The following is a 15,933-nucleotide window of genomic DNA, read 5'->3' on the forward strand; positions in this document are numbered from 1 at the left end:
TATTTTTGTTTGGAGCACTACTTGCAGAATATATTTTTATGTATTTTAATTCATTTAAATCTACTGCATCAGAGATTGGGTTTTGATAGATCAGTGACAGAGCAAGTGGTATTCAGTCAGGTGTTTAATCAGTATTCCTGGGTTCCACCATATACCAGTCAGGACTGGGGCAAGATGACAACTACCTAGTTACTGCTGACAAATCAGATGGTTCTACAAAAGACAAGACAAGCATTGCAACATGTACCCCCAGCACTTAGAGCATATAACAGAATGCTAATGATATGCCTCATGTAGCTAGACTGAGAACAAAAAGCTTCAGACACTTTAAAGCTTAGCAAGGCACATTTATTAGAATAACGTTTTCCAGAAACGTATCGACCTTACACTGGGTCTTTGACTAGCTGTGCCAACTGCAAACTTTGTGATATTTCTAAACGCCTTTAACCAATCATCATTCAGACATTATTCGGTTAACGCGTGCTTGGCACCGGTATGTTCTTTGCACCATGCCGCCGTGACAACGGTCGAAGGTATTGGGAGCACAAAGACAAGACTTCACCCTGTGCAGGTAAGTGAATGTGAATTACTCTATATGTAAGTTACAGTAATCTGTGCAAATGTATATATTGAATCAGATCCGTATTTACGACAGGATTGCATTAAATTGAAAGAAAACGTATTATTTGGACTGTGCCAGTATCATATACATAAACAGCGAAACAGCTTTAAATGGTTTAAAATGTATATATTTCATATTCTGTACATAGTTAAAAAAAAGTGTTACAATGAGCGGTGTAGGCACCCAGGCAGTTTTGGGGTCCTTGCGTTTCTTGTCTATGGAGGAGGTGGCTGAGGGGAAGCAGTTAGGGTCTGGACTCAGGAGATATTTACATTAAAGGCACACTATAGTCATCTGAACAACTTTAGCTTAATGAAGCAGTTTTGGTGTATAGAACATGCCCCTGTAGCCTCACTTCTCAATCATCTGCCATTTAGGAGTTAAATACCTTTGTTTATGAATCCTAGTCACACCTCCCTGCATGTGACTTGCACAGCCTTCCATAAACACTTCCTGTAAAGAGAGCCCTATTTAGGCTTTCTTTATTGCAAGTTATGTTTAATTAAGATTTTCTTATCCCCTGCTATGTTAATAGCTTGCTAGACCCTACAAGAGCCTCCTGTATGTGATTAAAGTTCAATTTAGAGATTGAGATACAATTATTTAAAGTAAATTACATCTGTTTGAAAGTGAAACCAGTTTTTTATTCATGCAGGCTCTGTCAATCATAGCCAGGGGAGGTGTGACTAGGGCTGCATAAACAGAAACAAAGTGATTTAACTCCTAAATGACAGTGAATTGAGCAGTGAAATTGCAGGGGAATGATCTATACACTAAAACTGCTTTATTTAGCAAAAGTAATTTAGGTGACTATAGTGTTCCTTTTACCCCTTAAGGACACATGACATGTGTGACATGTCATGATTCCCTTTTATTCCAGAAGTTTGGTCCTTAAGGGGTTAAAGGCACACTACAGGCACCAAAACAACTTAACCTAAATGAAGTAGATATGGTGTCAGGAGGCACCCGGAGGCACTCTTACCTCAAGGGGTTAAATCGTTCTTGAATGGTTTAACCCCAAATTTGCCTCCTGTGACGATCACCACTCTCCCCTAGGAGGCATCCTGCTTCCGAGCTGAAATTGGTCAGTGAACGCTCTCAGCCAATCGGTGACTCCCCATTTAGTAAGCTGGCATGGAAAAGGTTCTCTGTGCGGCCATGCTTCATGCCGCCATACTTCTTCAATTTCTAGTGACTTACCTTTGTAATCCTACCAAAGTGACAGAGCCCCTTTAATTATATAAATATATATTATATATTAATGAAATATATATATACAGGGTTATTTACTAGTGAACATTTTTAGAAATGTAAAATGAATTCAAAGGCCAAAATAGCGGAATAAGAAAAAAAAAACCAAAATAAATTCTGTTTTAATTTTGGATATTTTGGCCTTAAATTTAAAATTTCCTTAGAATTCCTAAAAAAATGCACTTTAAAGCCTGTAATTGTTAATAGCATATTGCTCTCAGAAGCAGGATTGGCTGAGAAGGATAAAATGTATTGGATTGGATCTACTTGGCAAATGGATAATAATGAGTGTTCTAGATTGCTTCCTAAAGTGTTTTAGCCTGAGCACCATAACCACAGGAAACACTCCAAACACCATAACCACTACAGCTTAAACCTGGGACACTCCAAGAACAGAATAGGTCTGTGTTTAATGTAAAAACCAAAGAAAAAAGTTACCTGCGCTCTTTCCACATCCCCATGTATTTTTAAACAAATGGAGGTTTTTAGTTACCTCCAATAGCCATGAGAGGGTATGCCCACCTACCATGTCAAGGCAGACCTCTTAGGTGGGTCCTAACGCTAACCATTTGCCTTGCTTCCTTGAGCTTCTGGCAAAAAATATCTCTAATGAGACAGAGAGGGGTAGAGAGGGGTATTTTTTATATACATCCCTACATGCTTAGTAAACCTTAATAGGGAACACATGGGATGGGTGGCAGCATTGCAACCTAGCTGTGTGATACAAAAGTGAATAGAAATACAAATAAACTAGTCCTGTTTATTGTGTCTCTGCATGTGTCTATCCTGCAGCAAGTCTCTGAGCCTGTTCCTGTAACTCATTCAACCCAAAATGTGTACTCCTTTTCAAAGAATTGTTGGCGTATACACCTGTAGGCTGTCACGTTAATTAGGTATTTTCCTTCAATAAACAAGATGTTCTGTACTCAATCATCTTTTCTACTGGGAAATGCTGAATATTTGCAATAATAAGATAGAGATATATGTTTTGTATTATTTGGGTATGAAAATAAGAGTCAAAGGGTCGGCGTCATGGCAAAAACTGTGCAAGTATCATACTGAAAGAATCAGGATAATGACTTGTATAAGTTGGTATCACAATGCCTTCCAACCTTTGGACTACAAATTCAGTGGCCCTGTACATGCCCAGAGGTAGCTCTGTTCGGTCAGGTTTATACCCCTGCTGTATGAGATGCACAATTTCACTTTTGGTGCCAGAATAGTCCCTTTAACGGCTGATGAATACTATAGCGATTGCTGCCGCCCAAGATTAGTGGGAGTTCGAGCGCAGGGTTTAGTTTTGTGTGTTTCTATAATGCTTTCTGCTTCCATGATTGCAGGAGCGTATTGCGAAAAGCCATGGCTCCCAATGCGGGTTTTGCACGCCTGGGATTGTGATGTCGATGTACTGCTTGCTCCGAAACAATAACCAGCCGAGAATTGGGGAGATTGAAGCTGCCTTTCAAGGTATTGCATCATTCTCTGGAATCCATTGGGCCACATGTGCTAAGATAACACAATAAATGCTGTATGCAGGGATACTATCTGACATGGGGGGGGGGGGGGGTCAGACCTTTTATGCACAAATATCGTAAATATATAAGACTTGGCAGAGAGTGATAAGAATTGTAGTGCAACACCACTAAAGTGAGAAAATAAAGTAAATTTCACATTTCCGGCCAAAGTAACGAACTAGAAGCATAGCTGACTTAGAGAATCTTTCCAATTTGGCTATTTTGGCTTACAATTTGAAATTATCTTTAAATTCTCAGTTTAGTGAATATTCCTGTTAGTATATCAACACTTGGAATCAGCAGGTAAGGTGTTTGCACTAGCAGGAGTCTCGCCCCTTTCTGTACCAACAGAATTATTTACACATTTTATTATCTTATTCTGTTTTCTATTGGAATTCATGGTTAGTTTTCCATCCATAATGCTGCTGGTAAAACTTTGTGATATTGTGCAAAATAAAAAAAAAACTACCGGAGTGGCACTGCGCTCATTATAGAGGCTAAAATCAGGGGGTAGTTAGGGCGTTCTTACAATTAGGACTAGGGGAGTATCCGTATTATTTGACACTATGCTGAGAGTGAGGTAAATTACAATCCTCAGCATCTACAGTTCCCATCAGGGCTGCTTGTTTAGTGTTGACCTCCCATAAGTGCTCTGAGGTTTTCCTGCAACCGGTATGTATATTATAAATGTCAAAATAGTGGTAATGCGCTCCTACCAATTCAGCACCAACATCATTTTGCTAAGATGATGCTCCTTATTTTAATACTTTGTTACATAGTAAGTTTTAAAGAATATGTCACAAGCAGTCTATGCAAAACTATAAAAACATACCAGTAACTAGAAAAAGCTACAATTTCTGTGGAAATTGTGTGAAGTGTTCTTGCCTCCACCAGTAGTCTACAACTGGAGTGGGCAGAGTAACTGGGTGGAGTGGCTTGAGTAACTGTTGTGTGGTTGGAGTGGCTTGAGTAACTGTTGTGTGGTTGGAGTGGCTGGAGTAACTGTGGAAAGGTTGGACTGGGCAGAGTAACTTTATGGAGTGGGCAGAGTAACTGTGCGGAGTGTTTGGAGTGAGTAAAGATAGTAAACATTACACTAACCAATTGATTGATCAAATGTAAAAAGTGCACATGGCAAGCGTGATAGAGTGAGAAATGCATTTCAACTTTTATTTATTTATATAGCACATTTAATTGCAACATTGTTGCCCAAAGTGCTTCACAGTTACATTAAAACATACATTTATACAAACATTAGCAGCATTATACAACTTATAAATCCTTGCCCCCATATCACTCAAATGTGTAAAAGTGATCATAACAGCTTTTCCTTTTCCAGTGGCAGGAAGTCCATCCTTATTTCGACTATGAGAATCAAACGGTCCATATCTCCCAGACTTGTCTCTGTACAATGCAATATGGCACTACTATAAAAAGTGCATGTGTAACATCTGCATTGAGGCACTGAAGTCTTGTGGAGAGGTCAACAAACCAACCTTGGTTGTCACCGTCTACCGTGACTCTCACAACATCCCGATAACACTGGAGATTTAACAACGTTATACTCATATTTGTCAGTGTGGACTCTGAGGGGCACTTCTTCCATTGTCAAGTGTTGGTGCTGATAGACATTTCTTCGTTTTAGCTGTTTTATTGTTGTGCCATAAAAGCTGTTGCCCTTCTTCAGTATTTGATCAAGATCATCCTTCCTCACATCTTCAAGCTCACCGTGGTATGCCATAAATGTCAGAGCCATGCATGCACACTGTTTGTTCCTTAACCTTCCATAGCCATGATGACCCTGATGGAATGATGCCTGCACAGATATCTCACTTGGTACACATGGTTCTTGCATGCCATGGTTTTCAGAAGTGCCCATCACACGGTCACTGTGCTCTTGAAGTTGACACAGAGTTGAACATGGGAATGGCACCACAGGTTCACTATGTACCTCCTGGGCACATTCACTGTCACAAACCTCCATTTCCACTATGCTGCTGTGGGGCTCCGGATCCAAAAAGCGTGGGTCTGAAAGGTCCAGTTTAGTCCAGCGTATCTTTGCAGCTTTAGATCTCTTTCTTTTAGATGGCATGATGATATTCACACAGCTAACGATTAATAAAACGCTGAGCAGTGTAAAAATGTAAACCTATACCCCGAAGTCTGAAGTGGTCTAGGATGGATAACTACAGTAAATCTCTAATTTCTTTTCATAAATGTAGCCAGTTGGAACACCTCAGATACTCTCTACTGTATAAAACGTATTTCCAAACCTCTAACCAGAAGCCAGCCAAACTGTCACAAATTCAAAATTAGATTCCAAATAGGGCAGAGAAGAGCTTTCAAATCTTTCAAATCCCTCGAACATTCCACCAACTGCCAACAGGAACTAATAGATTCCAAATAGGGCAGGGAAGAGCGGTTAAAAACAAACTGCTCCAAATTGCTCACTTCACTGGCGGTTGCCATCTTCAAACGGTCATATTTTAAAAACAGCGAAGAGCTTTATATTGTGAGAATCACAAGACCCAGACCTACATTTTGATGCATAGTATGTCTCTGAAATATTAAAAATGAAGGCACAGTTGCAGTTTAGATATTGCCCTTCAAATTTGAGGTGGCTAGAGTGGAGTTTCAATGAATGTCAATGGACAGCGTGAGTTGCAAACAAATGGTCCTATTGTGAAAACTATAAGGACTATGGCTTAGCCGTGGACATGTTTAGTGGCAGCAGGGATAGCTGAACGTTTTGATATACGATTGTGTAGGTGGGCTGGAAAATGAGGGATTGGTGGCAGTTTAGAAATCATGTCCTGATTTTTCAACTCCCACTCTAGCTTTTGTCAGCTCCCACTCTAGTTTTGAACATTCCGCCATTCATTCCTATGGGACCAATTTCGCCACAAAAACGACAATATTTTGTGAACCATTCGGCGAAACGTTCCACAAAGTAATAGCAATCCAATTGGGAACAATCCGCACGTTTTATTATTACTGTCTATGTAGTGTAAAAACTGTGAGAGGAGTTAGGGTGGTAAATTTGGCTAGAATAATACGAATAATATATATGTGAGATAACAGTAAGTGGTCTTGCAAGAACACTTAATAAAAACAGGCCTGGTCCAACATATCAAACCAATAAGAATTTTCCAGTGGGGGAGGGGGGGGGGAAGGAGGGGGATTTATCTTCACCTTTTGACCCTCTTTGTTTGCATTCCCTGTGACGTGAAACATTCCTCAGTTGTACAGCGCTGTTGGTAATGTTGGTGCAATATACATATCCGTAATAATAATAATAATAATAATTATAATTGTGCTATAAGTGAACGTTATTAATGTAGCACTCCTCTGATCTTAAACAGGCAATCTGTGTCGCTGTACAGGGTACCGACCCATACTCCAAGGCTTTAAGACTTTTACAAAGGTGAGTTTGTTAGAAATCTTTGTGAGATAAACAGGATTATCTATTAAAATGAGAATTACCTAGAATTCAAAGTGAATTAAAAATTCTGAATTCCTGGCAATTCACACGTTAGTGAATAACCCAGCTTGGAGATGATTTACTTTAAAAAAATGGGACTAGTTGAGTTAAAAGAAAAAACAACAACAAAAAATACACTTTTCCGATAAGAGCTGGAAGGAGCAGAGAATGAGTTACCCCTCAGCCTAGGTTACTCTTTACCATAAACCACTTTAACCCTATTTGTCTACCCCCTAACTCTAATCTCCCCTTAACCAAAAGTCCCTCTACAGCTACCCTCAACTCTAACCCCTAATCTTACCGGAGCAGCATACTTGCCAACGTTTTTTTTTAGAATGACGTAATGATGTTGCAGCCATTACCATAAAAAGTGTATGAATTGACATTCAGTGAACATTAATTGGTACGAAAATAGAATCTTTTCTCCCCCGGGAGAGACCTGTCTTTGTATGGATTCAGTATCGGTTACAACTTGGCTCACCCACAAATTTCACCAAAAACTAGGATACTTCACTGCAGTAGCAATGAGAACAGCCTTCAACCAACCTCAACAACTGCCAAAGCTGATTTATGATGGCATACACTGGCACTGCCCATACCAACTCTGAGTGACGGTCTATGTATACAAAGATACTACTCCAACCTAGGTTCTGTTTTAATGTTTGCTTCAGTGAAAGAAAGAAATATTAGAAGATCGGTTTAGTGTTGCTTTCAGTTTTACACTTTCTCATTTATTTCTGTTTTATCTAAAGGATCATAGTAAATATTTAATGCATAGTTGGTAACCAAATAATCCTCTGTTATCAGGGAGGATGTTGCGGCAAAACTATGGTGAACGGCTGCTGTAAGAACGGTAAAGATGACAATGCGGTAAGAATGTTAAAGATAAGAATGCGGTAACGAGTGTTAAAGATCACAATGCGGTAACAAATGTTAAAGATCAAAATGCGGTAATGAATGTTAAAGATCAAAATGCGGTAACGAATGTTAAAGATGACAATCCGGTAGCAAATGTTAAAGATCACAAAGCGGTAAAGAATGTTAAAGATCAATATTCGGTAATGAATGTTAAAGATCACAATGCAGTAACGAATGTTAAAAATGACAACGCGGTAACGAATGTTAAAGATGAGAATGCGGTAACGAATGTTAAAGATCACAATGTGGTAAAGAATGTTAAAGATTAAAATGCGGTAATGAATCTTAAAGATCACAATGCAGTAACGAATGTTAAATATGACAATGCGGTAACGAATGTTAAAGATCACAGTACGGTAACGAATGTTAAAGATGAGAATGCGGTAATGAATGTTAAAGATCACAATGCAGTAATGAATGTTAAAGATCACAATGCCGTAAAGAACGTTAAAGATTAAAATGCGGTAATGAATGTTTAAAGATCACAATGCGGTAATTAATGTTAAATATGACAATGCGGTAACGAATGTTAAAGATCACAATGTGGTAATGAATGTTAAAGATCACAATGCGGTAACGAATGTTAAATATGACAATGCGGTAACGAATGTTAAGATCACAGCACAGTAACGAATGTTAAAGATGACAATGTGGTAATGAATGTTAAAGATCACAATGCGGTAACGAATGTTAAAGATCACAATGCGGTAACGAATGTTAAAGATCACAATGTGGTAATGAATGTTAAAGATCACAGCAGCGGTAAGCAATATAAAATCCCTGGGTTCTGTTGATGCTCTTCTGCAAAACTGCAAGAGTATTCTCCTCATAGGAACATAAAGTGTGATGGTGGATAAAAGCCATTTTGCCCCGTTGACTGCCCATTCTCTCTCCAAAATGACTGGCTTTACTCGTTATTTAATTTCCTGCCCAGGACAGCAGTGTGTCTACGGTTGGCAGATTTTAAAAATGCTTATGAGGGTCAAAAAAAATATTGTGTGCCAACATATATAGATATACACACAAATGGATACACTCCTCCTACATTCCCTCACGTACACACACATTCTCTCCTGTTATAATGAGCATGCGCAAGCTCTCTTGCTCAGACATGCACACACTTCTCATTTTTACTGTTATGTATCACCTGCATATCTAATGTTCTTATTGGGCTGTGGCAGGGATATGCAATGTATTATCATATACAGTAACTAAATCCCCATTATTTTTGCCTAGGTGAAGTGTTTTGAAAAACAATTAAATTCTGTGAGTTTGTTGTATCTAGTATTTTTATATACAGATGATCCTCACTGACGACTTGGCCGTAAATCGAATCGGTCGGTGAGTGAGGATGTGCTAGAGCTCCTCTGTGTTCAGTGGAATTCCCCCAAACATAGACCAGTTAATTAGTGCAGGGGATCCTTTGAATCTATGTTCGGGGACAATTTGCTGAACACAGACCAGCTTTCTAATGTTGGGGAATCCCTTGAATCCCCACACTAGAGATCTGGTAAGTCCGAGCAGTCATTGTGCAGGTAAGTCGCTAAGTGAGAACAACCTATATATACATCCCCCCTCTCAAAATATTGTAAAGCGCTACGGAATCTGTTGTTATAAATGGCAATAATTATATATATAAAACTAATCGTAAAGGAGAGCTCTCACTGGACTTTTATATATCAACATTTCAGTCTGTAAAGACTTTCATCAGGATTGTATATATATATATATACACATACATCTTAAATTCAAAGACATCTTAAACAAGTCTTTAAAAAGTTCCGCTATGGGATATGAACATTGACAATTAGTCACCCATACGCAGCCCACTCCCCAGGCACAGGGATTATGTGAGATTACACTTTGGCATTATCAAGTACACTCCATTGGCTATGGACACTGGGGTAGGGTTAGCTCAAAGACCCATAGCACCATAACCACTGCAATGAATAGTGAAGGTTATGGTCCTTAGACCCATACAGCAGCTTGTGATGCAATAAATAAGATATTATTTAATAAAAAAATGGCCAATCAAAGTAGAGTTTGAACACGGATTAAATCTATAATTATGATTTTTTTTTATTATTATTTAATTTTGAAAACTTTAAATGATAACTGAATGTTTCTCTGATATTACCAGGTAGGATGTTATGGGAAAACGTCAGAGAATGGTTGCTGTATGAACGGGAAAGATGATCACGAGGTAGGTAACTTCGTTCCCCTTTCAGTCAAATGAACCAATTTTATGGGTTTTTTTTGGTTGCTTTTATTTTGATTATTACTATGAAATAACATTATGGCCAGTGGCTTCCTTGACTCGATCTGTTCAATAAAAGAGAATCTAAATCATAACTGATAGAAGAGATGGCTTATCTAACGGCATCTTAAGAAGTAACTCCAGTCTTATGATTTTAATGAAATCCATAGTTACAAAAGTCGTCAGAGCTCTATGATCCATCTGATTTCAGACCATTGGATCCAACACAAGAAGCAATATTTCCTCCGGAATTAATGGTAAGCCTTTTATACTCTTTATTAGAACTATTAGAACTTATTCCAGACAAACATGCCGAACGGTGCTGTATGATCAGGAGAATGGAGCATAACCTCATCTGGCAATGAATGCTTATCAAAGGAAACATTGAATTTCATTCCCTTAGAATAATGATTCCTGTATCCGTGGTTTAACCGAACACTCCAAGCACCATAATCACTAATGCACACTGTAGTGGTTGTGGTGCAAGCAGCCAGTATAAGGAGTCCATCCATTTTAGAATAATTTGACTTCTTACCTGGAGTCCAGCTGGAGACTTTTTGTCTGAACTAAGCGCAGTATTGCAGAGCTTAGCTCATTGGCTGAGAATGATCAGCGGACACCGTAGGTCTTGGTTTAAGAGAGCCAACAGAAGCTCTTAAGGAAAGGCGGTGGGAGCGTTGCTCGGAGGACCATCGATAAAAAATTAAACCGCTCTTAAATAATTTGACTACTAACAGTCCTGGCACCAAAACCACTAGAACACTACCCCAATGTTGGTAGTGCTAACGGTTCACTCCTTAATTGGGGTAACACCGGTCACTCCTTCCTGCCTGTCCTCTTAAACTACGGAGAGCTAGAAGCTTCTGTTAGGAGCTTCCACTAGCTCTGTCTGAGCTAAACCCGGCAGTACTGGGCATGATCATTGGCTGGCAGTGTCAGATGATTGCTCTCAGACAGACAGCTTTTGCCTCTATGTAAAGTTGTAGTGGAGGTAGGAAGCAGTTCCCAGTAGACTCCAGGCAAGGAGTCAATCCTTTCTAAAATGGTTTACCATTGGGAGGGCCCAGGGCACAAGAAACACTACAGCGCGTTGTTGTAGTTATGGTGGTTGGATTTTTTTTTTTTTTAAGGAATGGATAAAAAGTGATTTTATAATGATCTGTTATATACTGGAGGGTGGGGGGTTTAATTGATCTAAATGCTTTTGTTCCAAGTAATGATTGCATTGATTCTGTGCCTCTCAAAGATACAAAAATCGGTGCCACAGAAACAGGTTTATTTTAAAGGAGATGGCGTGACCTGGTATCAGCCGTCCAATCTCAGCGAGCTCCTGGCCCTCAAATCCAAATATCCTGAAGCAAAACTTGTGGTGGGAAACACTGAAGTGGGTGAGTGAGAGCCTAGGCATGTACAGCACTTCTCAGTATGGTCTTGTTTTTAACAAATGTTTATTGAATACCAATCTTAAATTATATTTAATTGTATTCAACAAACAAAAATTATTCACCTTTATTTTAATTAACCTTCAAACATTTTGAAAAACACAAAAATAATTTTAAAATAAGGTTTAAAATGCATATGAAAGATTTCCCTTTTCTGTAGTTTTAATTAAATGTATGGAATTTACATTTTCTTCATTATCAACAAATAAAGAACGAACTTAAACTGGTCCAAAGTCGCGATCTACATTATCTCTCCCATTCCATGTCAAACCATTTTCAAATATTAGAAAAAAGTGAATAATGGGCCACTCTTGGGACCTACAACCCATCCCCTCTTCTGTAACAGAATATTTGGGCAGTATCTGAGATCACTAGAACGAATTGATCACTTTTATTTTGTAAAACTGTCACCAAACTACATAGTGCTGTATGGACATCAGAGATGTCAAATAAATAACTAATGTGAGTAATAGCTATACTGTATAGAAGAGGAGACTTTGGCAGTGATGATGTTTGTTGCATTTGCCAATATATATTTTATTATATATTATATAATATTATTGCCAATGGTCACACTATAGACATACTTGGGAATAATTAAAGTCTTCTGTTGCATTTACAAAACAGACTAAACACACTAAAATGAGCAACGTCCTATTTTTAAAAAGCAAATAACCCCTTTTCCAACCCGTGATTGGGTAGGACTCACAGGGGGACATTCCACATTTATCTCACATGGTTTATCTCATGTTACGGAGGATTCTAAGGCTGGGATAACAAGTGGCTGTTGGTTAAAGAAGACATTTTTGGCTTGATGAGCCTGCATTTCATAAAAGGTGGGCATAACTTTGAAAATGGCTGCCTTAGGTTCCCAGGCCCACTGTTCTAAGTTATTTATATAACCGTTAAACCTTAGAAAAACTTAGCAAAGTTTTACTCAACACAGTCCAAAAGTTAATACCAGATCAAATGTAAATTTTTTAAATTTATACTTATTACTGTATTGATGTCTACAACACAAGCCATTCTAGATAGAACACAGACATATATTTTTACATATAATATGTGTATCCCAAATGTATTTTTCTTGCAGGCATTGAAGTAAAGTTTAAAAATATGCGGTACCCAGTGATAATTGCACCTGGATGGGTCAAAGAATTAAATACAATTGAGTACACACAGGAAGGTGAGAATAGTTATTATTCAATTGTAATTTTCGAGAGCAAGTTGCTTGATGGTTTTGATGCAAACTTTTATCTGCGGTCTAAGGTTTTTGTATAAACGTCTTTCTTTTGTCTATTTATCATGCGATGAACATTTTATACTTTTTTTTTACTGATACCCTGACTTGTGGTAGCTTAGACAAATAACCTCTGGTTCTACCAGTAATTAAAGCACAAATATGACTTAGGAGTGTGGTATAGGACAATACCAAAAGGCAATATAGTTTACACTAGTGCAGCTATTGCGTATTCCCATCAGCTAGCAAAATATAGCAATCCAAAGTATTCATCCACAAAACGCAGCCTATTCATAGGGGCCCACTAGTGCAGCCCAAAATTATTCAAAGAGCATTCAAAGTACAGACGTTTCGGGACCACTGCACATTTATCAATGATAAATGCCCTCAACCAGTAATTGTGAAGCTATGAAGTATGATAAAAGAGTTTAGTAATTGATATAGAGTAATGTGCATTACGCTGTCGTAACAGGCAAGAACAGTATCGGAGAGTAAAATACAATGGATCTGAGGGTTGATAATGTTTTTGAATGTGTTCATCACATGTATCAGACTAAAGGGACTCTCCAATGCCAGGAAAACATATTAGTGCTCCTGGCACTGCAGGACCCTGCAATGCCCCCCTCCCACCCCCCATCCCATGTTGCTGAAGGTGTTAAGACCTAATGCGCATGCGCCCGGGCATTACACCTCCCCATAGGAAAGCATTATTCAATGTGGGGACGCCCAGCGTTGCTTAAAAAACTTTTCGTGTTCTAAGAACAGCCACTAGAGGAGGACTTAACTCTGCAAGGTAATTATTATTATTTTTTTATAATTATTTACATTTTTATTTTTATTTATAATTATTTATAAAAACTGCAATAATTACACTTGCAGGGTTAAGGGTAGTGGGAGTTGGCACCTAGACCACTCCAATGGGCAGAAGTAGTCTGGGTGTCTGGAGTGTCCCTTAACTGTAAATCTAGATTAATATCCATTCGGAACTTGAAAAGGAGATACTAATTACGATGTTTGAACATTTTGGCCTCGATTTAATCGTTTTGGATAAACTTTTAAAATGACTTAATAATTAAAAATATATTTTTATATATTGTTAGATATATAATATTTTGAAAAAAATCATGTTAAAAGTTTATCCATGAATATAAAATAATTTGAAAAGCTTATACACAAATATTAAATCGAGTAATTTGTTGGTCGAGACGTATTAATTCCACTCCATTGGCTATTATTGTTATAAATGTATTTACCTGCATGCTCACAGGTACGGGCACCTTTCAGATAAGGATAGATTGCAGTCCGTAAAGCTTGTGTTAACACAAACATTTATTTAATCAATTCATTTAGGTTTCATTTAAACATTATCACCTCTTTTTTTTTTATCAGGTATTTATTTTGGAGCAGCCTGCAGTTTGACCACTATGGGTGACACTCTTAAGAAAGCCGTATCGGAACTCCCCGCATATAAAACAGAAGTCTTCAAAGCGGTCTTGGAACAACTGAGGTGGTTTGCTGGAGAGCAGATCCGTAATGTTGCCGTAAGGGTCACAGAAAACATGAACGAAATACATACAAGCACATTAGACAATTCTGTTACAAAATATCTGTTGACATTCTCACACACGTCAACTCACAGATGACATCTTCTGTCACCTGGACTCCTATTGGGACGAGCTTCTCAATGCGAATTTTCTGGGATGAGCTTCTCAATGCGAATTTTCTGGGATGAGCTTCTCAATGCGAATTTTAGGTTTTCCATTTATTTATGACTGCCTTTTATGTATTGTCAGACATCTTCAATTTATTTTAAGTTTTCAAACACAAAATGTAGACAGTCTATAGAGTTAAATAATGAAAATGAATAATAATAATAATAATAAATAATTGAAAATGTCTTTGTGTAAGGTAAAAAAAGCCAGATTGGAAAATTTTCTATTAGAATTATTCACTAAAGTGATAATTGTCAGGAATTCAAAGGCCAAAGTAGCAAAATTGGAAAAATTCCCCAGTTCAGCTTTGCTCTCAGTCTGGCTACTCTGGCTTCAAAGCTTAAATTCAAATTGAATTCCCAATGATTTTCACTTATTGAATAACCCTGTAAGTCATTTATGCTTTCAGTTTGCCTAGTCTGGGTTAAAGTTTGAAATGTATTTTTAAATCTCACTTTATTGAAAAACCCTGGGATAAGGAAATACATTTTTTTTTAACCTTTTTTTTTATCAGATTCTGTATTTTTTTATGCATTATCTCCATGATGTTTCAATAGGTGTCATTTCCGTCCAGAACCTCCGCTATTTTTTTCCCACGGTGTTTTTTCTGTTGCATTTCTCAGTTAGATTGTCAACCTGTCAGAACTTTGTTTAGTGAATATGTCCCTTTACCTCTCCCCATGTGCTAATTGTACTTACTGATTGTCCTGTAATCTTTTCCAGGCCGTGGGGGGAAATATAATGACAGCAAGCCCGATTTCTGATCTCAACCCTGTTTTTATGGCGAGTGGAAGCAAACTGCATCTAATCAGTCATGGTACGGATCATTAAAAAGCGACAAAAGTGTTATTTATCTGCAGCTCCAGATAAATAACTTCCAGTTCCTCAAAAATGTTCCCATTTGCCGCTGCCAAGTAACTAACTCTATAATCACAAGTTCCTACATTCCAATAATGATTTTCTAAATCCGAGTTTGTAAACTACGCCAGGAATCTTTGCTCTGTGATGTGATTTGTAGTTGTTAGTACAAAGTTTGCAGTTTTGACAATAAATGCCAGTTATTCACATGATTCTGATTCATCATGTGGCAAAAAAAAATCTAGTGAGAGATTAAAAAGAACATTTTAACAGATAGGACATAATGAATAACAGATAACTGTAGTAGGTGTTCCTTTTTATCTTCGGCACATTTTATCAGAGTTAATTTTCATTTTAATAGTTTACTTTTATCATTTTAAATTTGTTTGTGTAGACATGTATTGAGATTTTAGGCTTTAGATGTCTCACTGCGATTTATATTTACAGAAAGTAAAAGGACTGTCTGTATGGATGAAAACTTTTATACGGGCTATAGAAAAACCATGTTAAAACCTCAGGAAATTCTACTCGCCATTGAGATTCCATATTCGAAAAAGGTAGACACCTGCTCTAGTCTTACATTTTAACAGTTCCTGAACTACTGCGCATGTTCCATTAGCATTCGCTAGTGAAGAGTA

The 15,933-nt window shown here is 37.8% G+C and overlaps 1 protein-coding gene across 2 annotated transcripts in view; it reads left to right on the forward strand.

The window, feature by feature from the left end:
• XDH (xanthine dehydrogenase) overlaps positions 1-15,933 on the forward strand; it is a 75,249-nt gene that overhangs the window by 20,248 nt on the left and 39,068 nt on the right. The window contains exons 4-14 of one of the 2 annotated variants that reach the window (XM_063444072.1): positions 463-571; positions 3,214-3,340; positions 6,750-6,811; positions 7,676-7,738; positions 9,927-9,989; positions 10,214-10,300; positions 11,290-11,431; positions 12,579-12,671; positions 14,115-14,266; positions 15,161-15,254; positions 15,743-15,852. In XM_063444072.1, the coding sequence (XP_063300142.1) occupies positions 463-571; positions 3,214-3,340; positions 6,750-6,811; positions 7,676-7,738; positions 9,927-9,989; positions 10,214-10,300; positions 11,290-11,431; positions 12,579-12,671; positions 14,115-14,266; positions 15,161-15,254; positions 15,743-15,852 (1,102 nt within the window). Of the gene's footprint in view, positions 1-462; positions 572-3,213; positions 3,341-6,749; positions 6,812-7,675; positions 7,739-8,381; positions 8,387-9,926; positions 9,990-10,213; positions 10,301-11,289; positions 11,432-12,578; positions 12,672-14,114; positions 14,267-15,160; positions 15,255-15,742; positions 15,853-15,933 lie in introns of those variants that run through there. The other variant, XM_063444073.1, reaches the window with a different exon arrangement.

This window comes from Pelobates fuscus, chromosome 2 (genome assembly GCF_036172605.1).
Source record: "Pelobates fuscus isolate aPelFus1 chromosome 2, aPelFus1.pri, whole genome shotgun sequence".
Lineage (NCBI taxonomy): Eukaryota > Metazoa > Chordata > Amphibia > Anura > Pelobatidae > Pelobates > Pelobates fuscus.